The following is a 25,196-nucleotide window of genomic DNA, read 5'->3' on the forward strand; positions in this document are numbered from 1 at the left end:
TGGTACAGGAGCAGGAACCACTGGAGGGATCTAGTGTGGAGCCAGGCCCAAAGAATAGATATACATGAGATCATCTTGCCTAACAATTTTGATAGATCAGCTAGGGACACACTCTTATGAACCCTGATCTCCTTAACTAATTGATGAATGCTGTTTTGTCTTTCCTGGTGATAGGAAAACTTTGCCTTCCACTGTATCTATGACTGCACCCAGATGGATTAATTGAGTCGAAGGTGTTAAATGACTTTTTCCAATTGATTGAGAACCCGTGTTGTTGTAGGGATTGTAATGTGGTCTGAGTATCTCTGACTGACTGATGATCGGAAGATGACAAAATTAATATGTCATCAAGGTAAAACTGGAGTCATACAGGGATACCTTGGAGATGAGCAGCGAGAGCTGCGAGAACCTTTGTGAAGGGGACAGAAGCTAGTCCAAAAGGAAGGACCACACGTTCAAAATGGTGGTTATTGTAACAGAATCTCAAAAATTTATAGTGGGAAGGCTGAATAGAAATATGTAGGTATGCCTCCGTTAGATCTATAGACGTAAGGACATCACCTTTGCTGATGCTGAGTAAGATAGATTGCAGGGTATGCATTTTAAACTTGTGATATACTAAAAAATGGTTAAGACGCTTCAGAACTAATACTGCTCTCCACTCCCACCCCCCCTGAACTTTTGGGAACAACAAAAAGATGTGAATAGAAACCTCGCCTTCATTGGTTGGTAGCTACTGGTTGGATGGCTCGTATGTCCAGTAGATGTTAGATAGCTGTTTCCATAAGATTGCGTTTAACCGGATCTCTGGAAAGAGGGCATGTCATAAAGAAGTCTGGGGGAGTGGATTGAAATTCCAGCACAAGGCCAAATCTGATCGTGTCTCTGACCCAGGAAACAGACATTGAGGAGTCCCATTGAGGGCAGGGCCAAACAGTCTGCCTCCCGCAATAGGAGATGAAGCCAGCTTGCATCTGTGCTTAATGTCTTCTTGCTAATGTTTTAACCATAGTAAGTGTTGCACTGTGACATGTGAAGTAATGGCTCTGGCTGAGAATTTGACTGCATGATAAGTTGCGTCAGCTGAGAATTCAGCGGCTGCTATAAGTTTTGCAATATCTTGGTGCGCTCTAATGTTGGAATTAGGGACATGCTCCCATAAGAGATGGAGCCACCTGAGAGAAGAACGGGTAAAGAAGGAAGCAGCTGTGGCCGCTCTGATGGCCCACGCATCAGACTGATGGGCCCTGCATAGGGCTAGCTTGGCCCGTTTTTCCTCCGGCTTTAATGCCTCCAATGCTTCACTGGGAATGGAGAATGAGGACGCTAATCCCACTATAGGTTCGTCTACCTCGGAAGTATTCAACAATTCTGAGAAATCAGGGGCCAAATTAAAATATTTCCTGTCATATCCCATGAGGGCAGGGTACACCACTGCAGATGCCCACTGTTTCTGTACCAGGTCTGAAAACATGTGAGGAACTGGAATCACATCTGCCTTGACTACTGGTTGGTTGAAAATTAGATCTTCTGGTCCCTCTTCTGAAGGAGTTGGAGTGGTATAAGGGGCCGACTTGTTCAGGCATGCAATGTTTTTTTGCCTTAAACAAAAGTGATCTGAATACTTGCAGGCGGAATAAGCCTGTAAAAACAGGTTGACTGGGAACAAGGCCCTTATCCTCAGACATCCCCCTTTCTAAGGGGTCCGCTTCCGATAGGGGAGGGTCACTGTCATGTATTGATCCTGATTCAATCTGTTCCATTTGATCAATTTGATCCACTTCCTCCTCCTCCACTTCCTCCTCCGTTGGCGCTTGGAGGGTTACTTCCCCTTGTAACTGTACCTGGGTATAGTGTTGCTCCGACTTGGTCAACGGCCTTAGTAATTAAGAATCATAATCAGCGGTTATAGGATGTTCCCTGGTCAGAAGTGCGTGGTGGCGGCCTGCTGCAATTCCCTGGCGGATTGCCAGCTCCATCCACACCTTCATCCTCTCTGGAACTTCCTCTGGAAGAATGTCATCCTGTTGAAGCCCGGCAGCCGTTGGAGTGAATGTAGCTTCAGGATCCCTTTGCGCGGTCAGTGTTCCAGGTAACTGGGCCTGTTAACTCTGGGAAACCAAGCTGCATCTGGATGAGAGGGAGAGATCTAGGGAAGGAGCAGGGTGGGAAGAGGTAGATGGTACTGGACTGGGGGGCGGAAAGTCCTGTGAGGCCCTGTGTATCTCCCTTGCATACCTATCTATTTGCTTTTCTAATGCTTTATGGCGCATGTTGACATCCTTTTCTGAAGCTTTAGAATGACCTTTTGTCTGCTTAGATTTGTGCTGAGATTTAGCTTTGACCCTTGATGTTGAGGTCTGAGAGCTACTACCGCCTGCCATTTTGATTGAAAGAGAGTTGGCACGGCGAGAGTTGGAGGCGGTTGGCACGCCCAGGGGCCTGATCCAAGAAGGGACCGGTTGCCCTGATAATATCTTATCCCTTTCTTTTTTTTTTTAAAGAGATATGTATATGAGTTGTATCACAGTAATAATATCCTTCGTTATTAAGATATTAATACTGAATATATTATTATTATTATTATTATTATTATTATTATTATTATTATTATTGGAGTGAATGATAATCACCAATATATATAGATATAAATATATACAGTATATATCTAAATTAATAGAAAAACAGCTTAATATAGTGAATATCCAAACAGCCAAATTAAGAACACCTGAAAAGGCCAAGATAATAAAGAGAGGCCTTCAACAGCTTCCCTGCACAGGCGGACATGGGCCTGGGTGCTCACTGTTGTGCCACTGGGTGGGTAAGGCTGTGAGGGTTAAGCCAACAATAATGCACGGATGGCCTTGAATCTAATAAGAAAACGAGGTGTAATAATTCCTTAGGTTATCTGAAGAAAAACCTCTGATAGGGAAGGAAAACTACCTCACACAGCTTGAGTTACAAATAGCATGGCCACGTGGTCTTTAAAACAAAAGCAAAACAATCGCCGTTACTTTTGGCATGCACGCGCTTCCCAGCAACAAACTCCCGCCGCGTGGGGAAATGCCTCCGACGGCTTCTCCTTGTGACTAAAAAACGGCTGGGAAAGGGGTGGAAAGAATTAAGCTCTTATGCTTTCCACACCAAGACGGCATTCTGAGGGGAAAATTCAAACAATATGACTCGGATGAGGGCGAAAATGCCCATGCTGCTATTGCCGATGTAGAAAAAGGCAATGTGGAATCACAGTGGCAGGGGCTAGAACAAGCAGTTGGGGGGGGCTCGGAGCAATGCTGAAGCCGCCCGCCGCTTTGGGGCGCGAAACAGCACTGCCTGAAAATTCAAACAATCTCCAACAGCCAGATGGAGAGAGCTAACGTCGGGACAGCGTAATGTGATTTGGAGGCTAAAAGCCTGAAAAAACAAACTGGACTATTTCCAAACCTGCTGAATAATTCTCCTGTTTTGGCCAAGGAAGAACAAAAAGCACTGACTGTCCTCAATGAGGCTGAGCCAAAACTGGGGAACACTGGGGAGGAGTCCCGTGGAGGAGGAGGAGCGTTCCACAAATTAAGCCCAGCCTAGACATGCAGAGACTGAAGCACCTCCCACTACTGGATGCTCTGAACAGCTCATGGGAGAAAATCAAGGTTAAAATTCAGTGATTGTAAGATTTCCATTTACCTGATTCCAATCCACCAACCAGATACAACCTAGATTGCTTTTGCAACATGTATAATTCTCCCAGAATGGGAAAAATCCAAAGAAACAATTAATTTTAGGAAGGCTGCAAAATGTTTTAATAAGAAAGTAAATGAAGTCTTAACATCTCTCAACCACTCCAAAAATTGGGGCATTAGAAATTGTACTGTTCATGTGTCATGCAAAAGTGGGTATGTTTCTTGAACTACAGAAGCTGCATACTCTATTGCTGAGTCAATAATTAAAATAACATGTGCTCTATGTGAGTCATGATTCTGTGTTGATTTAAAGGGTATAACTAATTCAGCATTTCTTTTTTCTAACTATACTTTGTCTATCCCCAGCTTTTCAATGTATCTGGTCTGATTCACAGTCCCAAAAACTGATATAAATTAAACTATATTTGTACCTTTTAATACATCCAAAACATTTACATGCATTCTTTATGTATCTTATGGAATTCCAGGTAATTTATAAGTGGGTATATTTTATCTTCCCGGACTTTTAAAATTATTTCAGTTTGTACTTCTTGTTTATGTTGAGAACGCAAGTGACTTATCAACTAAAGAAAATAAGTTAGGGGTCAAAGAAAAAAGGAAGCTGGATGTTTTCAATGTCATTAAACTCTTTTGGTATCAGTGCCTTCATGCAACACAGCATGATGGTTGTGAACTCTTGTTCTAGTGTTCATTAATTTTTCAGGAAAAATTCAACTGACCTGCCCCTCAGATTGTATTACTAGATGGGTCAAAGCTACTGTACGAAGAACAACAGTGAGAAAGAAAAAAAAAATCCTTCAAAATCATGGAATGCTGAAATTTATTTTTGCACCCGAATTGAAAATAGAAAAAGGAAACCAACCCTCATTTGTAGCATAGCTGGCAACTAACAAACCAAAACATACATGTACATCTACAGCAATGCCAAAATAACAACTCTAGTTTATGCCACAAGCTGTTATTCATTTACAGGAGAATATGCTTTATATGTTTTCTTCTTTATTAAAGATAGATAAATTATAACACATTTGAAAGGCACTTTACCAAAGACTCAAATGCCTAAGAGCTAATTATAACCAGCCCTATGCTGAATCTTATAGTTATTATTCTATCAAGATCAATTTTATATTATGAATCGTAATTATGTTTTTATATGCATCTACTTATACACATATACACATAAAAAGAAATCATTACTTATGTAGAAGGGATACCCAAGTATACACAGAAATGATTTTTTTTTTATGCAATGGTACTTTCTCTTCTGTCCTTCTTTCCTGCATCTCTAACATCTCCTGAACTTTCTTCTGAAGGCTCTGTCAATCATCAGACTGCAAATAAGGAAATAAGACTGCAAAGCCTTCTCCATCAGTAAACAACATATGAGATGATCGTGTAATTTGTATATAAAATATGCTCATATTTTTACAGGTAGTTTTCAGGAAAAAGTATTACTATCAGACTGAACTTAATGCATATGTATGCCACATTCTAATTCAGCAGTGGGAAACTTTTCAAGTGTATATGTGTGTTTGTATGTATTATGGATGAGTGAACAAGGTGCTGGAAAAATAAATACCACATTGATGACATTTCCTGGATTATGTGGAACTGAAGGAACATGAGGAACTGAAGTGAGTTTTTCTACAATTTTAGGTATGTTTAAACCTACCTGATATTAAATTTTCTTTTTGTTTTCCTTTTCTATCACAAACTAGTGGGATATCTCTCTCTCATTGTTTGGAAAGAAACTGCCACATTTTGGCTATGTAATTTCAGACGTAATTTCAAATGACACATTTGTTATTTGGCCCCATGGAAAAGAAAACCTAAACAATTTCCTAACACACCTAAACAGCACACACCCCAAAATCAAATTCACCATGGAAACGGAAACAAACAAACAACTACCATTCCTAGATGTACTAATCTACAAAAAAACAGATGGCACACTAGGACACACCATATACCAGAAGAAAACCAACCGCTAGCTCAACGCCCAATCCCACCACCACTCAGCACAGATAAACTCCATGGCCAAAATACTAATTGCCAGAACCAAACGCCTGGCAGACAAGACACACATAAAGACTGAACTATGTACCCTAACTAAAGTACTGACAGCTAACGGCTTCCACAAAAGCAAAATCACAGGCCTGATCAACAAAAACACACTGAGACATAATGGAGACCTAGAAGATGAACAGACCTATGGAACAGCTGTTCTGCCCTACATAAGAGGTACTACAGACAAAATCAGTAAGATACTACACAGGCATCACATCAAGACTGCTTTCAAAACAGACAGAAAAATAGCAGCCATCCTAAGAAACCCCAAAGATAAAATTGACCTGGAAAACCAAGGCACATATGAAGTCCCATGTGCATCATGCCCTGTCACATACATTGGACAGACCAATAGAAGAATAAGTACCCGCCTAGATGAACACAAAAATGTAGTAAAAAAGCTGGAACACACTTCCTCACTAGTCCAACACATGAAAGCCACAGGTCATATCATCGACTTCAGTGGCACCAAACCCTAGCCACTATAGAAAACCCCAGCTACAGAATTGTCAGAGAAGCCATAGAGATTGAAAAAAGACCTAAAAGCATGAATAGAAGAGATGACTCCACCAGACTGTCAATTATCTGGAAGCCTGCACTTTCAAACAAAAAAATCTCCACACCACAAGCCAGGCAAACACCTGGGCACAAACAGACTCCCTCTGATACCTCCAGCTCAAATACCCCACAACCAGGCACCCAGACGAAACCTAGCTTCCTAATAAATGATAGCCGTCCGTTTACTCGGAGCCAAGCCACACTAAAAACCTCCAATACAGGAAACACAATGTTGCCAGCCAATCAAGACAAAAAAAGCCACAAAACAGACAGAAGATATTAGAAACACCAATCAGGCAGAACACAGCAAAGTCCAAGATCAATAAACACAGACCAAGACTCCCAACCAATCAGGATGAAGAAAAAACCATTCTGGCACAGCAGATGGCTAGCACCAAATTTAAAACAGAAATGGCTGTGAAAGTCTGACTCACAGACGAACACAATACAGAAGCCTGATGATGGCAGATGAGATTCTGCTGAAACACTGCTACAACTTTAAAAGCACAACTACAATGATGTGGGAAAATACCCGAACAAAAGCTGAATACCATATCTGTATCTGTATCTGTATCTGTATCTGTATCTGTATCTGTATCTATCTATCTATCTATCTATCTATCTATCTATCTATCTATCTATCTATACACATACATACACATGCATACTTATACATAATATTATATATTAACATTTCACCTGGATTAGTAAAACACAATAAAATATAAATGCTAAAAAGATCTATGTTCAAATACCAATATCTAGGCCATCCAACCATTGAAGTTCAGCATCGTTTATATTTTAAAAAAATCAAATAGCAATAGCACTTAGACTTATATACCACTTCACAGTGCACAGCCCTCTCTAAGTGGTTTACAGAGTCAACATATTGCCCCCAACAATCTGGGTCCTCATTTTACTAACCTCAGAAGGATGGAAGGCTAAGTCAACATTGAACCTGGTGAGATTCAAACTGCCAAATTGCTGGCAGCCAGCAGAAGTAGCCTGCAGTACCGTACTCTAACCACTGTATCACCATGGCTCTGATGCTCATATATGGCCTCAACTTACAACTGGTCATGGTGCGATCTACAGTTTGACGTGGGACCCCACGGTCACATGAGGGGAGAATACTTTGCCCCATTTATAGTCTTGGCTGATGTGATAGTTCAAAGTCTGACACCTTTTTTGTGGGGTCATTTATATGACTTCCTATGTCTGGGCATTCAGTGACTTACTTGGCTTCCAAAGTTGTTGGACAGATGTGCAAGTGACAGTGGGAGCTTCCTGGATTTGAGTCTTCTGGTTGATAAATGAGGAAGGTTGGCATGCATTGGTAGGAGTGAGTGGTTCATAATTTTTTTGTATTCTTTCATTAGTACATCTTCCTTCATAAACTTGGTGGTGTTATATGGTTTAGAACAGGAAGCCAGCAAGTTGGAATAGAAAATGCTAACCACACACTGAAAGTATAAAAATATACACTTTGAAGTTTTTTGTGCTCTCTGAGCTTAGTTGTTTGCATGCAGACATTTCATTACTCAAGTAGTAAATGTTTGTAAGCAAACAACCAAGTTCAGAGAAACTTCATTGTTCAACCCTGAGCTACATATATTCTCTTCTATTGAAATTTACACTTAAAATCTGTATTTGCTTCAATAAATGTAAAAGTATCAGTCTTTCTATTTTTTAAGCATAAAATCCATTGCAGCATGAATCTGCCATTTTTGGTAGAACTTTCACCAAAAATCACAAATGTTTTTAGCACATTTCTCCTAATATCTATAATTTTCTGACATTTCTGTACCATAATGGATTTTGACATGATATTTTACCTGATTAACTACTTTTCTCTCTCTCTTAAACTTTAATACACAGACCTTTGTGTCCATTATTTCAATAAGAGAACTCCCCTCTCAAAAGAATTTTAATTTCAACTTGACATTTGATTTGAAAAACTGCAAATTAGCTAAATTTTTATTAAAGTAAAAATAAAACAAATTGTCTTATGGATTGATTTTAGCAAATTCAACGGACCTTATATCTGAATTGAGGGAAAGGACTGGGCTGTATATTCAATTGGTTTTTATCGATACTGAACCATTTCAATATGTATCCATTATGATTATTTTAATTTGCAGAGTGGAATTAAGAGTGGATGGTGTTTTCATGATAAGTTCATAAAATGGACCAGGGGTTTACCAATTACTATTTAATAACTTACCTATCATTATTTATAAAAATGAAAAATATGAACAGTATGGATATATGACATGAAAATGGAAGGATACTTTTAAAATGCTGGTTTTTTTTTAAAGTGTATGGTGATTTTCCTATTGAACTTTTCTCTACTCCTTTTTGAAATTAGTTTGAAATTGAAATTCAGTTTTTAACTCTGAAATGTGTTGCTGCTGTTATGGTCCATGAGTCGATCTAACTCCTGGTGACTCAGTAACAAGTCACTGATTTTTAGAAATAGCTTGCCAATTCCTTTTTGTAGGGCTGAGAAAGATACATTGGACCAGTCACCCAACTAATTTTGGGGCTTAAGGCAGGACAGGAACTCGTGTTTCCCTCCACCCTTCTAGCCAATGCGTTTAACCACTACCACAATTCTCAGTTGCGGTTTTCCACATTTATCCCAAGATACAAAGTTTAATTATTTCAATTGCTTTTTGCTTCCTTCAGACTCCTTTTTTGTTTAGCCTGGCAAAGGGAATGTACCACAACTCTGTACAGTTTACAATCTAAAATGCTACTGAAGTGACAGGGGATGCATAATTAACATCTTGTAATACAGTTCTAGAATTGACTAAATGTATTGAGAAATAAATCATCTTTGCTTTCCATATTTAGATAGGATTGCATTTAGTTTTCTGTGTGCTTGAAAACTATGGAAAAATGAACAATAGTCATTGTTTGCTAGATCTGAGTTTTCCACTTAAAGGAATTATTACTTATCCTCATCCTTAAATAATGTGATTTGCTTTCACCTTATCTGGGCATCGCTATTTAAAGACAGGATTGTATTTTCATAAAAATGGATTTGTTACCAACATTAGAAGTTCAAAATAACATTCAATTCTTAAGCAGTCTGCTTTTAAAATGTTGCACATTTTATTCCATTGCACGAACAGCATTATTATGCATTTATTTTAGCTAAAGCATAAAAGGAACATTTGGTATAATTTAGTGATTTTTATTTGAGTTCCTTTTAATAAGTATTTGTTTTCTGTAAATCTAGCATCTCTCCATGGACAGATGTCTACTTCTTCTATCATGTAATACAAGGATTGGAAAGGACTTTGGAGATACCTAGTCCAATCCTTGCCTTGTACAAAAATCTGTTGTACTTGTAAAAATCTCCAGTGGAAAGCCTACCACCTCCTGAAGTAGTTGTTCCTTTGCTGAAAAGCTCTTATCATTAAGGTATTTTTATGTTGTCCAATTGAAATCTATTTCCTAATTTAGATCTACCACTTACATCTTCTTGAAAAACAATAAACAATGCTGCCCATCTTTTACTTGACAGTCCTTGGTCTTCCCATTTTTAAAATTTTCTTCATGCTCTATGCCTCTACTTGTTCCTCTTAAATTTCCCCTCCCAGGTCTTATCCCTTATCATCTTGGTTTTTCTCCTCTACACATATTCCAGTTTGTTAATGTCCTTTTTAGAATGCATGGCCCAGAACTATCCATGGTATGGTGAGACCAACACAGAAAAGAGAAATGATTATTTCCCTTCATTTTAACGCTATACTTGTTTATGCAGCCTAAGATTGCACCTATTTTTGCAATGATCAAGGTATCTATTTTTCTTTCACCATGTTTCCCATCATCCTAAACCTGCTTTTTAATTTTTCCAATCCAAATGTGAAAACTGACATTTTCCCTTGCTGATTTCTGTCCATTGTTCCAGAGATTCTTAAATGTTGATATTGTGTTCTAAGGGTTTTTCAAACCAAGTTCCATTTGATCCGTGTGGGACTAAAATGTCTTCCAAAAAGGACTAAGCGTCCAAAAAAACCACTACAAACACACTCAGCCACCCACTGCTGCCTTGATTCTACAGTATTCTTCCCATCTCACTGGTTGTACATTACCAATGTTTGCATGTGTCCCGTGAACAAGGCAACTGGCTGCCTTTCCCCTGCTAGATGCATCCTCACAAAACTCAATGCTCTGCCTACCTCATTTTTAATGTTGCAAGAGCAATCAGGGTGGACCCTTTCTTCCTTCTTCCCTTTCCACATTGCAGGCATATTTTTGCATATGTGCATGCATGTCTCCAATTCTGCTTAATAATCAAGGTGACATCGTGAGCACACCTTCTTTGAATTAAACCCCTTTGATCTATTTGCAATAATAATAAAGAAACTTGGGGTAGCACTGCTTGGCTGCAGTGCATGTGTTCCTCAAATGCCTTTGGAGTGAGACTTTCTTTGGAGTAATCAAAAAAAGACTGTGTTTGCAAAGGCAAGTGGGCAGGAGAAAGATGGGTGCTTAAGTGATCTCAGCCAGACATTCACAATGGAAAAAAACCCATAAGAACAAAAAAGGCAAGACAAAGCAATGCTATTGTTACTGCTGCTACTTATGGAATAGTTTTTGAGAAATTAAATTTGTCTGATTTCATTTTACAAACATTTCCTTGTGTAGAACTTACACAATTCTGGATAGAGCTTTTAAAAGAATATCTTTTAATTGCCAGTGGAGTTTGAAATATCTTATGTCACTGTAACAACGTGCTTTTGTGAGACAATCTTCCCTTTATATGCAGCAACAAAAACAAGTATAGAAATGAGCTAAATATAGAAGATCATCTTTGCTTACAACTAGCAGCAATTGTTTCAAATGCTGAATTTTTAACCAAGGAAAAACAATCGCATACCAGGCACAGAACACAAACTTATAATCATCCAAGTAATTATAAAATTAAAGTTGTATTTTTATACATTGGAGATATTATTCTGCATCTATTATAAGTAGCTTACTTCTATTACCTATTTAGAGGGGTTGGTTGGTTATTTTTTATTGCCTGGAATAGTTAAACCTCTGATATACTGTGCCTGTTAGATTCCCAACTAGGTTTGTAAATTTGATAATTGCATACTGTAATTCCTCATTTTTAAGAACTTATTAATATTGTGCCACAAAGTAACCTTCGTTAGAAGCATTTTTTATAACATCAAGATCCTTTAAGTGAAAAAGATTTTAAATCATATTAAAACACAATATAGTGTTTGTATGTGTGTGTTTGTGTGTGTGTGTATGTGTGTGTATCTATACATCTACATCTATCTATCTATACCTCTATATGCTATTTATTATGCAGTATGGAGCTGACTCAATAGTTTTGACTGTTACAGTCTAAACTAAATGTATTAGATTCAAATTTACACTGAAAGGGTTAAAAAGCTCTCTCTAGGCACTACATCTGTAATCCAAGATTATGATCTGCATGTCATCATACATACCTGCTACGGAATCTGAGAGTCAAATTCATCTGTAATAAATTAACTAGTAGAACCTGAATTAATGGTGCTCATCACTAGCAAGGACTATTAACTCTAACAGGAATATGGTAGTGAAAACCATACTCTCTGCTCTACTGGGTTATTTCTTGAAACACAGCAGGAGGTTCTGGGAACAGGCCATCCATGCTGATAAAGAAAACTCTTATGCTAAGAAAACCATCCTTTGGTACTTTGGTGCCAGGAACACACAACCTTTTCAGTGCCATTGGTACCCCCTTGGCCTTTGCACTGTCTCCAGGGGCTGCACTCCAAACAGTAATGGGCGGGGGCAAGACAAAAGCTAAACTGGATTTCATGTATATTTAGTACAGTCAGGGATACTTAATAAATTCATCTTGTTTTAATTTTCTAAATTATAATTTCGTAATAACTTTGGGAGATCACCATAGATAGCACCTAAGGGTCTGGGATAATTCTGTTTCACTGTTTGCAAACAGGTTTCAAGTTTTTATTTCACTGACTATTCATTTACCATGTGTTTCTGCATCCTGCTGAAACACAGTGATCCTCTTATTAAATGTTAAAAGCACATCTTTTATGATTCTTTATCACTTCAAAGAACAGCAAAGCAAGGGATAATAAACTAATTTTAAATAAGAAGATTGACTCTGTAGAGGTTCTGTTTCTTGTCTCATTTTAGAAACACAGGACTCATTAATCTGATCATTTTTATCTTGGTTTTACAGCAGGAGAGTTGTATGAGGTCAAGCAGGCTGGCCCATGAATAGTCACTATTGTTATATCATCCGATATGTGTTTCAAGGGTCAGATATAAACTTCCATGAATGTAAAATATATATTTTAATATTACACTTTGGGAGATATAACAGCTAGTTAATTGAATAGTTTTAGATGAAATAATTAGAAGGAGGGGGGAATGAGGGAGAAATAGAGATTTCAGTTGTTTGGCTACAGTTTGGGAAATGTTCTGTATGTGTGTAATACTCACATACAGATGGACTTCCAGAAAACAGTGTATAGATAAGCAAGCATCATTTTTCCTCCAGAAAAATAGTGTGCTAGCTTCCAAATAACAGATGATGTAATTCTCTTTTGTCTATGGAACTCAAAGTAAGCATCTTCCTTAAATGGTGTGTGTGAGCTTTTTATATTCAAACATAGGGAAGGCCATTTATTCGTTTTTTTAAACATAACAAAACTCTGTCTCAGATACACAGAAGAAATAAGCATATTTTTACCTCAAGAGTCAGATGCTTCATGCAACCATACATGGAAAATAAAAATGTATGTATTTATGAAGCTCTTAGTACTTTAAAAGACAGCCACTGGAAGGGTAGTCAGCAAAACTGAAACAGATGGAGAAAAGATTTATTGAAACATTGGGTCTTGTCTGTTTATGTGTGTTCCCATATTCACCCAGAGGAACTTAGAAGTAGATTCAATGAGTTCAGTGAGACTTACTTCCAAGTAAATGGGCCTAGAGTTCCAGTTTTAAAGATCTTATAGGAAAGACTAGGTTTAATTATGGTGAAGACAGCTGCATACTGATTGTATTTAAAAGTAGGTTTTCTGTTTAACGATTATCCAATTTTCCAAACAATGTTGAACTGTTCCGAACTTATTCTTGTACGGTGCAGATATAACTTAAATTATACATTACTACCGGTATCTTGTTTAGTACCAGAGATCTGATCACAGCTTTAAAACAAACAAACATTGTTTCTTGTTATGAGAAATGACTCAGTTACCCCAAACCATGTTACATATCAAATTGATTTGCATTTTAAAAGGACTTAATCACAGTTCACACAAATCAAGTTCAATAAGTTGAAATGCTTCTGCAGGTGGAGAGGCACAGCTGCACTGCTTTACCTCAATATCCAATTACTGTAGAAGGAAAAAAATCCCTCACATTCTGCCATGTACTGAATAAAATGTGCAAATCATGAAATTTTTTTAGTCTACCCCACAGTATAACAGGTAGTGTATGATCTACTTGTCACTTTAACCAAAGCACAACTGGTTTACTCACTGTGTCACTGACTTCCATATTTCTAGTTTGCACTTAATAGGATGATAAGCAACTTCAGAAATTTTGGATTATAGCTCTTATTTTAAGGTGGCCATGTTGACTGTGCCTGATAGGGAAGTGAGCTCCAAAAACCTGGAGGTCTCAGATTGCTTATCTATACTTAGGAAATAGGAAAGGACCTTAGAAAAGGGACCCTACACAATTCTGCCTAAAAAAAAAAAACCCACCTTCCCCCCTTCCCTTTCTTTCACTCCTCCAACTTAGCTTACTTTTGTCCTGGTTCAGCAACATTTGTCACTTCTCAAAATTTCAGACTTTCTCCATTCCCCTTCCTTAACATGAAATCCAAATACTTTTGCAGCTTCTCCTATCTACCCCTTACTTACCAAATGCAGGATAAATTTTATTAAATTAATCCCATCTGCTCAGCCAAAGGAAATCTGACAGAGAGACATGAGTTTATTAATCACCATGTAGTTTTATATATTCAGAATGATTGTGGGACAGTTACCAGAATCTTTTTTTCCGCTCACTGTAGCCTTAGTGGGAAAGAAGTGAACATGTGCAAAAGGTGCCAGAACCGAAAACATAGAAGTGTTGGGGTGCTTATGTAAATATAAATTGAACTCAGGGAATAGTCACTATTCTTGTCTGTACATCTAATTGATTTCACTCTAATATCACCTGCTTTTCAGTACCTTTTAACATTAATTGTACTGGATGATAACATCTAATTTTCTATGAGAACTGAGATAAAAAAAAATCATCTACAATATGCTATAATTTGGCATCCCCATTAGAGGATATTGTGGAAGTAAGTGTGTGTATGTGTGCGAATACCAGAGGTGGTATTCAGCGGGTTCTGACCAGTTCTGGAGAACCCGTAGTGGAAATTTTGAGTAGTTCAGAGAACCAGCAAATACCACCTCCGACTGGAAATTTTACAGTATCCTTCCCTTGCCACACCCACCAGGCCACGCCCACAGAACAGGTAGTAAAAAAATTTGAATCCCACCACTGATATATATGCATGTACTTTAAAAAAACCAAATGTCTAATACTAACTTGAATGTTCCAGAGAGAGAAAAAGTTCTAAACTATTTATTCAAAAATGTTCTATGTGGTTATTTTAAATATATTGTTTTTCCTCCTTAGAGAAAAAAATGAAATTCAGAGACAAGATGCATGCACAACCAGAACTGCTTGTGAATGAGAGAACAAGCATGCTGATAAAGCTTACATGTGCTGACTTTTTTTGATTCCTCTTCATGCAAGGAGGTATTTGAATGAAACAACTTTTGCATAGGGAAGGTTCAAAAGTTCTCATACTACAGGAAGTGTAGCAGCTTTTGGTGTTTTTCTTACAAATTCCAGTGGCCTATTGAGTCAAAACCTATACTCAAGAGGAGAAACATAAATGTGAATCTCTGTTATAGCTAACAAAACTACAACCGATTCTTCTTCTGTATCTGAAATTCTGTCAGATTAATAGTACTGTAAAAGTGATTCAAGGCTGTCCCCCAACTCATGCCATTCATCATTTAAAACCTAGCAAATCTTCAGTGCTTCCACAGATGAGTCATGAACATCTACCACATAGTAGAAGACAATGAGGAATCTCTTTCACCACGTATTTCATGACTGTCCCATGAAAGTTGGCTGCAGTTGACAAATTATTCTCCAGCAACCTATAATCTCGCTCTCAAACTCTGCCAGCACAATACAATAGAGGCTAAAAATAAATGGTTCCACACAGTTAAGAGCCAGTTGTAAGTGAACAGAACTGATCGTGTTTACTTTGTTGTCAGAAAACCAGGACACTCTTGCTATCAATTAACCACTTGGGGTATGCAGAGCTCTAACAAGACAAGCTACCAATGCCAAGTTCTAACTTTCACTTCTTTACCGCCCTTTCATTTCTTGATCAAAGCCTCATGTGAACTACACTAATTTGCTTAGAAATTAAACACAAAATGAGGAATGCAATTCAGCAATTCATCAAAGAACATTGTAGGCAGTTAATGAGTAATTAGCATTATAAGAGAAACAGGATAATTTTCATCGAAGAAGCTTGTGTTAAGTGTGTATTTGTACAATGGCTAAAATCTTTAGGAAGGTACCAGGTCTCTCATTACAAGTGCTGTACTGCCCAAAAGTTTTCCAATTGGATTGATTAAACAATTGTATGAAACATGTAGTCAAAGTCAGACCCAAAGAGATGCTTCAAAGGCAATTCCAAACTATGTTATCTTTGTCCCTGGCCTTACCAGGACTTAGAAAAAAGTCCTTCAACGGCATACATCTAAAGCTCACAAAGCCAGGGAAAAAGGGCACGAGCTACTGAAGCAAATGCTTTTGAAATGACTCTGAAGTTCTATTTTGGAGGATAACTTTGGGTGCTGACGGGAACAAAGCACAAAGATTCTTCAGGTTTGGTTTCTAGGTGAAAGGTCAGAGGCTTAAGATGGGTCCTGAATTAGATGAATGGATTTTTAAGTGAATCATACATGGATGATATGGAAAACAGTACATTATGGTAAAAAAACCAACACTCAAATAATTGGGAAAGAACATATTTTGTTGAAAAGAGCACTTTGATTGGCCTTTAATTTCCGTGGTTCACAAAATGTCATATACCCGTTAAGTAACTGATACCACAAGCTTCCATAAAACATCCACATGGTTAAAGTCAATAGTTCACTGTGTCTTGCAACCTGTCTGTACATTCACAGGAATGAACTGACCCACCTCTCCAAAAAACCTCGTATGAAATGTGGAGATGACCACGCTGAAGATGTTGCACCATGTTTGCCATATTGTCACTCTTCTTTTTAGAAAAATAAGTTAAAAGGATCCCTGATTTGGCTTGTGTTTCTGTCTTTATCCTCTGATTAATCATTTAGCGCATCACACTAAGTTTATTAACTCAAGCCAGAATACTTTAATATCTACTAAAATAGAAGAATTGCTTTGGAGTAATTATTTTCTAAAATTGGGGACTGGTTTGCAATATAAAAGTAAAAAAGATTATTCCCACCATCAATAGCACCTTTTTATGTGCATTACTCTACTCCACAAATAGAGGGGTGGGGGTAGGGTGAGAAAATCCAAACAGTATCTTCATTCAGAATATCCCAGCCTTCCTGAATTATAAATTACAAGTAGAGCAACATTATTTCATATGGGATTATGGAAATAGGATTATCTAACGGCTAATAATTTACTTCTTAAATTACTATATGTCTATTTTGTGTACCAGAGGCCCTCATAACACTATAGCCAAAATACAGAAGAATGTCACAGCAAATGACAAGTTGTAACTGACAAGTAAATAACTTAGACTAAGCTTCACATATCTTTTGAATGCAACACCACCCAATTAAAATACTTATTTCAATGCCAAACACAATGTTGTATTTAGTTCAGTGTTTTATTTCACTGAACTAAGAGAAAGATAGTAAGAGAGAATTATCTGAACTGTCAAACCTTACTCATCTGAGTTGCTTTTACATATGCAAGTAACAAGTCCTATTCTCATGAGTAGGAGGCTGAATGATTAATAACCAGTTCTTCTTTATTGCTGAAATATACAGGCACTTGGGTGGGTTTAGGAACTGTTACTCAAGAGCAAAATTTCAACCTACTGTTTTAGTTTACTGCAAATGCTAAAGGATCAAGGTTTCTTTTGCTAAGAGATTGTTTGGGGCAAGGACATTTCTATTATTCCATGGACAGTTGAACAAACAGCCGTGGAACTGAATGAACAGTGTATTTATCATAGACAACAAATGCATCGTTAAACAGTGCTCACCTTGGAGCAGCAGCTGGCTTCCAGTACCTGCAGAAAAGATACTGCCCATCAGCATTGACCAAGTGAGGAAGCTCCTGATATGGGATTTTCTGGGGAGTAGACCGTGGGGAATTTTCTTCTGGCATTCTGGCAGAGTGACCTGCAAAACATGGAAAGAAATCAAGTCATGCTTTTGAGCAGAACAGGTGGAAGGACTGCTATTGGAAGAATCTGCTTAGTAGAAGGAGAGGAGTTAACCCATAACTCAACCTGTTTTACTTTTCAAAGATGAAGAAACCCAGGCAGCTGCTTGTCAGACTGAAGACTCACTGTGTGAGGCAAAGAACTAGGGGTGGGGGGGGATTCTCAAGAGGTGGGGAAAAAAACCTTACTACACAGGTTCCATACTGCGTTTAACCCCCCCTTTCTCCCTTCCACCTATGTTTATTTACTATCTTAAAGGAGAGTTTATAGTTTAAAAAAAACTGCATTTCTTCTAAGCAGCAATGCACTGTAAATTGGGATGCTCCTGGACGGTTCCAGGCAGCCAGCTGCATAAAAAATTCATCATCTCTTTAAAAAAAAAACATATCAAAAGATGAGCACGAGACACCCTGTAATGAGGTGACTGCCACTGTCTTGTTGCTATGATCCTTTTTGACATGGGGGGAGGTTGGGTGTTTGAAACGCGGGAAATGTTTTGGGTTTTTTTCCCCTTTTTCTCCCAAATATGCCCACACGCACACACAAAGAATAGTCGTAACAAACCTGATTTCATCCTGTGCACGGTTTTGCATTCCAAAGAGAAGCCGGCATTATAAGTCAAATGCAGTCAGATAGAGCGCGCGTGCATGTTGACGGCGAACTGCAGAAGCGCCCTAACAGCCAGCACCCCTAGCGCCTAAGAAAGCAATCCTTCGGCGTTGCAAAAAAAAAAAAAGGCAGCAAAAGCTTCGCCGCTGCCAAGAGCAAGGCTCTGATCTTCACCACCACCACCCCCTTCTTCCCCAAGCTCTTTGGGCTGCTGCCTCGGATCGCCTGTCGCTCTGCGTTTTCTTTCTCTCCCGAGCCGCCGTTTGAAGAGGAAACTAGTCTTAATCAATGTATAACCGCTTCTTGTTCATTTCATCACTCCCTTCCCTTCATCTCCAGCAAATCGGGGATGTGGGCTGGAAGAGGAAGGAGGAGTGGGGGGTTGCCTGTGATGAAGAGCTGGGAAAGCAACAGTCCGATTCCTAGCAGCGGCTTACAGGCAAACACACCCAGAGAGACTTATCAAAGGCACCTTGAACGCACGAAGCGGAGAGGCAGCTGAACGGAAACTTCCCAGGCGAGGCTGGCTGCAGGTTGCTCTCAAACTAAATGCAAGTAGCAGAGGGATGAGCCGAACAGTTAAGGGACGAGAGGAGGGATTTCCCCCCTCCCCCTGGGGAAATATCTGAGTATCCTTCCACTACCTTGTAGAAGGGGTTGCGCGAAAATATCTCGGGTTGAAATCCAAGAAGAACCGAGGTTTTATTTAAAAAACAAACAAACAAAACACCAAGGCTGTGCTTGGGGTTCAGGTCTGCGCGCCCCGCGCACAAAACGGTGCTCGGCGGGCTTTGAAAAGGAGCAGCCAAGCCAAAGCTCTTGGCCGCCCGCGATCCGCGCAATCAAAGGGAAACGCCAGCAGCGCCCAATGGAAGCGCACGCTCCCTGCTCTGGGCTGGGGCAATGGAGGCAAGCCGGGAGGAGGGGAAGGGCTTGGTGACCAGGTGCTGGGAGGAGTTGCGCTTGCCGCCTCTGTTAGGGCTGGTGCTGCTAGGCGCCGAAGCAGTCCTTCCTTCGTTCACGCGCCTGTGAATGAAACCGGCTGAGGCCCTGGACGTTTTATTTTAAAGCGCAAGCAAATAATTTAAAAAAAATATATGCATGTTTTCCTGTCAGCGAGGGCAGACGCGCCGAAAGGGAGGAGGAGCGGCAGCGGGAGGCGCTCCCCAGCAGCGCTCACTTGTGGCCGCGCTGACCTTTCTTGCACGCCAAACTCGCGGCCAGATGGTTTCCTTAGGTGCTGGGGCGGGTCTTTTTTTGGCCCTGGCAGCGAGGGCCCCGGTGCTGAGCGGGACGGGCGCTCGGGCAACAGCGTCTACGCGCGCCTCTGCCTCTGGAGGAGTTGAAGGAGCTCGGTGCGCGCTTCTGCTGCTGCTGCTGCTGCTGCTGTTATTCGTTCGCTCCCAGTTGGGAATGAATCCTGGGAAGCGAACAGCTGCCCTCCATCCCAGCTACTGAAAGCTAGACGCCTTGTAGCTTCTCTGGCCAGGAGGAGAAGACCAGTGCTGAACCACTGGAGGGAGGGCTGACTTTACTTGTTGATTACTAAACATTTTTGTTCAAATTTTTATCCTGCTTTTTTCATATACAGTTGGTCAACATGCCAATACAACTAGTCCTTGACTCACAACCATTCGTTTAGTGACTGAAATTACAACAGCACTGAAAACACTTAAAACTGTTGCAGGGGACCCATGGTCAAGTGATCAAAATTTGGATGCTTGGCAACTGATTTATATTTTTGATCATTGGGATGTCCCAGGGTCACGTGATCACCTTTTGCGACTTTCTGACTGGCAAAATCAATGGGGAAGCCAGATTCACTTAATAACTGTGCCAAGAAAGGTCATAAAATGGGGCAACACTCCCTGTCTGTCTGTCTTGCTTAGCAACAGAAATTTTTGGCTTAATTGTTGGTTTTAAGTCCAGGGCTACCTGTACTCTTTCCTCCTCCTATTTTCCCTACAACCCTACGAGGTTGAGTTGGGCAGAAAATAACTATTATTTTGCTGGCAATTTATAGAATATCTGACCCAGCCCTCATCCCTATGGAAATATTTTCCCCAAAAAAGATAGGGATAAAGGCCCCAGTGCCCATTTTGTGAGAAGATGTTCATGTCATGAAAAAGAGTGTTTACAAAGGCAGCGTATGTGTACAATTGATGACACAATTGAAGTTTTATCATAGAATGTGTATTAAGTTCTGGACATTACTTGGCAACCAAAATGGTAAAAGAACTTGAGATCCCTTTAAGGAAAGGTAGCACAGACAGAGGATATTTCACTTCTTAAAAAAGGCAAATAAATTGGAATATAATAAAAAGGTATAAAATTATGCATAGCTTTAAAAAAGCAGACAGGGAATCTTTCACCCATAATTGTGTAACCAGGCCCAGCTATTAAGCTGAGGTGGAACAGTTCACTTATAAGCAATTCACTCAAGTGAATTCTCTATGACAGTATATGACATTATAATGGCAATGAACCTGTTTAGCCTTCTGGGAGGATTAAACAAATTCTTAAGAGAATAAGTCTATTGATGCCAGCCATGTAAGATGCTTGGATCTTCAGTCTCAGAGGCAGCAGGCCTCTCACTATGGGTTTGAAGAACATAAGATAGATTTTTCTAACCTCATCCTTTTTGAAGGTTTCCCACTGACATCCTGTTAATGCAGGATATTGTTTCTAATACATACTGTACTTAATATTCAGCACAGCTGAATATTAAATACAAGGTATATCCAATTGGATTGTGTATCACAGAATGTGCTGATTATGGCCAGCAAAAAAATAAATAATGGTCCAGTAACAGTTTTACATGTTTGAAATAACTCAAAAATAAATAATTAAATTTGATCATCATGAAGTTAAGGAGGTGGTAGGGCAGAGCTGTCAAACTCCCGGCACGCAGACCGGATGCATCACATGCCCATGCCCGGTTTAGCGAAGGAGAAAAAAGTCCTGATATGTTATGTGACACAGCCATGAGTTTGACACCCCTGTGGTGGTGGGGGTACTGTAACAATTTACACGGGGCTGCTTTTGGCTAGTCCAAAGTTCTGTTAGGGAGATTCACTACTGAGACAACTCTGGCAGTCAAAAATAAAACTTATCTTAAAGTCATTGTGTTGATTATCGTTAGGCTTCTGCGGCCAGTTCAAAGTGCTGTTTTTAACCTGTACAGTCCTACATGTCGCACCAAGTTATAACATGCAACACTTTGCTGCAATCAGAAGGCTTATTGATCTTGGAAATTTTAATCTCCCCCTAACTGATTTTCAGCTGGGGGGGCTGCTGCAGAGTTCAGGTCCACCACTATAGTTATGGACCTGACCCTAACAATTGGGAGGACATACATAGTAGATGTCACATCAACCATAACCTCTGGGCAGGGGTGGGAAGAGGCTAATGCCATCTGGAAGACTGTTGTGATTTTCGGAGGCATGCTCCAATATACTATGGTGTAAAGACTTTTTGGGGATTGCTACTGTCCATCCACCTTGACTGTTGGTCGTCTTCTTTTTCCTTCCACCTTTCCCTGTGCCTTCTCCAGAGAGCTAGGTCTTTGTTATAATGTGTCTGAAATAGAATAATTTGAGCCTAATCATTTATGCCTTAAATGAGAACTGTGGATTGATTTGTTCAATCATCCATTTGTTTGTTTTATTGGCTGTCTACAGCATTCTCAGGAGTCTTCTAGTACCAAAGTTCAAAACCATCATTACTCTTTCTATCTTGCTCCTTCAAAGATGGAATGGGTAGACTTTATGGACTTCACTTCTATAGAGTGTCATAGGAAATATTATCATTCCTGGTACTATTCTAATCTTTGTAGTCATAGTCATATCACGAGATCTGAATATCTTTTCCAAGACTTTCATGGATGCTTTATGAAGTGCCAATCTGCAGCATATTTTTTGATTGCTTGTTCCTTTACTGCTAATGGCTGGTCCTAAAAGGCAGAAGCTATTTAGTTCTTCACCATCTTCATCATTAATTCTAAGGCTGATTGTACCTGTGGTCACTAGTTTGTCTTAATACAGTATTTAATACAGTATTTAATTTTAGTTCCATTTTTTCAAGCATTCTTTGATCTTTGTCTCAAGAGCTTGCGAGTGTTTTACATTTTTTTACCATCAATGTCATCAGTATAGCACAGGTTCCGTCAGTTTTAAAATCATGTTCATTTTCCAAGCCAGCTTCCCTTAATACTGTATATATTAAGCATGTAGGCTGAATACATGAGCAGAGTATACAGCTTTGCCTAACTTCTTTGCTCATCTGGAGCCTGTTGTTTTGACGTGTTATGTCTGTACCATATACAGCTACCTGACTTGTATATAGGTTTCACACGAGGACATGGACCAGAGGTGGTATTCAGCAGGTTCTAACCAGTTCTGGAAAACTGGTAGCGGAAATTTTGAGTAGTTTGGAGAACCGACAAATATCACCTCTGACTGGAGATTTTACAGTATCCTTCCCCTGCCACGCCTACCAAGCCAGGCCCACAGAACCGGTAGTAAAAAAGATTGAATCCCACCACTCACATGGACCTCTCTCTGCACTTGGATCTTAGATCAGAGAACTTGGTTTTCAGAGGAACTCTTGAGAGATGAAATAGCAGAAGAGTTTCATAGAGTGGTGTTGTAGAAAGGCAAATAGCATGACAACCAAAGCCACAAAATGTAATTATTGTGCTGCTCTTACTGCATTTATAGATTGCCATCCAGCAGTCTTGTCAAGAGTTCCTGTCTCTGACTCCAAGAAGTTTATCTGATCTTCTGATCCCTCTTAGAGTCAAAAAAAAAACATGTACAGGCTGACTAGGACTATTTGAGGCACCTATCAAATGTATTTGCTTGTGGGTGGGGGAAGGAGAGTCCTTGTTGCAGAATCCTGTGTTCTGCAGTGCATACTTGATGGCTGGACATGTTGATCATTCAGGCTCTGTTGCCTCTTGATTCTGAGTTTGAGGAGTTTGGTTCACAGTTTAGTTTTTCTTTTTCTAGAATGTCTCTGGGAAGTGCTCATGAGGGTGGTGGCTAGTCTCTCCATGTATTCTGGTGTGATGGTTTGCTCTAGCTGTTCCTTGAGATTTGCTATGGCATGCAGATAGTTGTCTAATCTGAGGTGTGCATTTGTTATTATGAGCTGTATCGTTTTTCACCCACTTTTTTCGGCTATTTTCCATCCAGCTGTGCAGTTGCAGAGGTTTCTATCTGACACTGGCAGATAGGGCATGCTGCTGTAGGCATTCATGCAGAAAGAAAAGTTGTTCCTTGGTGGAAGTGTGCCTGCAGGCGATTTTTTTTCTCATTTGTGTGCCTTCTGAAGCATTTGATGGGGTACCTATAAAGGAGAATATTTGTAGCTCAGGGTTGAAATGAGAGGCCCTTGAGGTTCTGTGAGCTTGGTTGTTTTCTTGCAGATGTTTCATTACCCAAACTAGGTAACATCATCGGTGCTAGTACTAGTGATAAATTTGCTTGGATTTGCTTTGACTGAATTCCTCTTACACAGGTCCCATTGAATCGGCTGAGTTATAGTCTAGTGTGATTATTTGAGGACAGTTTAAGTCTGTTATTCCTAAGGAAGTGGACAGATCCTTGAAGCCAAGGTTTGTGCAAATAGTATGGATTTCCTTGAATGAAGTGTGAGGCAGTGGTCTATCTTTTCATAAGGTAGCCATTGATGAACCTACTATGTTGGAAAATATAGCTCCAGTTTTTCATTTCTAGGGAAGTTTATTGTAAAAGTGGCTAGGTTGCAGCTTTAAAGACCATGTAGGAAATTGATTATTTGGGTGCATTCTTGTTGCTATATTAGTGAGACAACATTGATTGCACTACTAGAAAACCTCTGGCAGGATCAGAAAGGGGGTTCTTCCTTGATCTTTAAATGACATTCAATGCCACAGAGAGAGGGAGAAAGATATTTATATAAAATGAGAAAAAACATTCAAAAAAGAAAACAAACAACCGAAAAACCTATTGGGACTCTTGGATGAACTGTACTGAAATTATAATACAGAAACATTACCCCCAAGCCTGTCAATCTAAATAGTTAAAAAAAAATTAAAAGACTACTATTACTTTAATTCAGATGTACCTGCAACAATTAACTTCTTGAGAGCACAAGAATTCAACAGGTCATTTCACCCCCAAAGAATTTGATTGATTTTCAGAACATTTGCCACATCTGTTACAAAGTTTTATTGGAATTTTCAAGGTAAATAATTCTTGTTTCATATTATTTTCAGTTACCATTCTATGTTCTAAAATATCAAATACTTATGCAAATCTTTAAAACATTAATTCAAATTTTCTAATAAACGTTTTATCTGCATACATCCAAGACAGTTGTAAAACACAGGAATAAGCTTTTAGTGTGATAAGGAGCCAGGTTTTTTTTTTCCTTTTCCTTTTAAATTTTCTGTATTCTCTTTTGGATCGTGTACTCTATTGACAGCTGGTATATGACTTTAAATAAACCAATACCAGCAAGAGGTTTTTCTTGTTTTCTCTGCTTTCATAAATTAGGACCAATAAGGTACCACTGAATAGTAAGACAAACAAATTTTCTTTTACCAGTTAGGAAATAGAACAGTGAAACACTATATTTGGGTCTATATGTCTTTTTAAAGGAGAGAAGTAATAGAAAGCAACTCTGACTTTCTATCAAATTATAGTGCATTGCTTATATTCATCAGAAATAGAAAAATGCTGCCTTAATACAAC

General features: G+C 39.2%; 1 protein-coding gene across 5 annotated transcripts in view; it reads right to left on the minus strand.

The window, feature by feature from the left end:
• The window catches only part of MGLL (monoglyceride lipase), a 164,551-nt gene that overhangs the window by 75,809 nt on the left and 63,546 nt on the right, over nt 1–25,196 (minus strand). For 3 of the 5 annotated variants that reach the window (XM_087923785.1, XM_026723323.2, XM_087923786.1), the window contains exon 2: nt 17,668–17,806. In XM_087923785.1, the coding sequence (XP_087779911.1) occupies nt 17,668–17,806 (139 nt within the window). Of the gene's footprint in view, nt 1–17,667; nt 17,807–18,414; nt 18,587–19,103; nt 19,338–25,196 lie in introns of those variants that run through there. The other 2 variants (XM_026723318.2, XM_026723312.2) reach the window with 2 other exon arrangements.

Source organism: Pseudonaja textilis, chromosome 2 (genome assembly GCF_049901715.1).
Source record: "Pseudonaja textilis isolate UNSWEBS1 chromosome 2, rPseTex1.2, whole genome shotgun sequence".
NCBI lineage: Eukaryota > Metazoa > Chordata > Lepidosauria > Squamata > Elapidae > Pseudonaja > Pseudonaja textilis.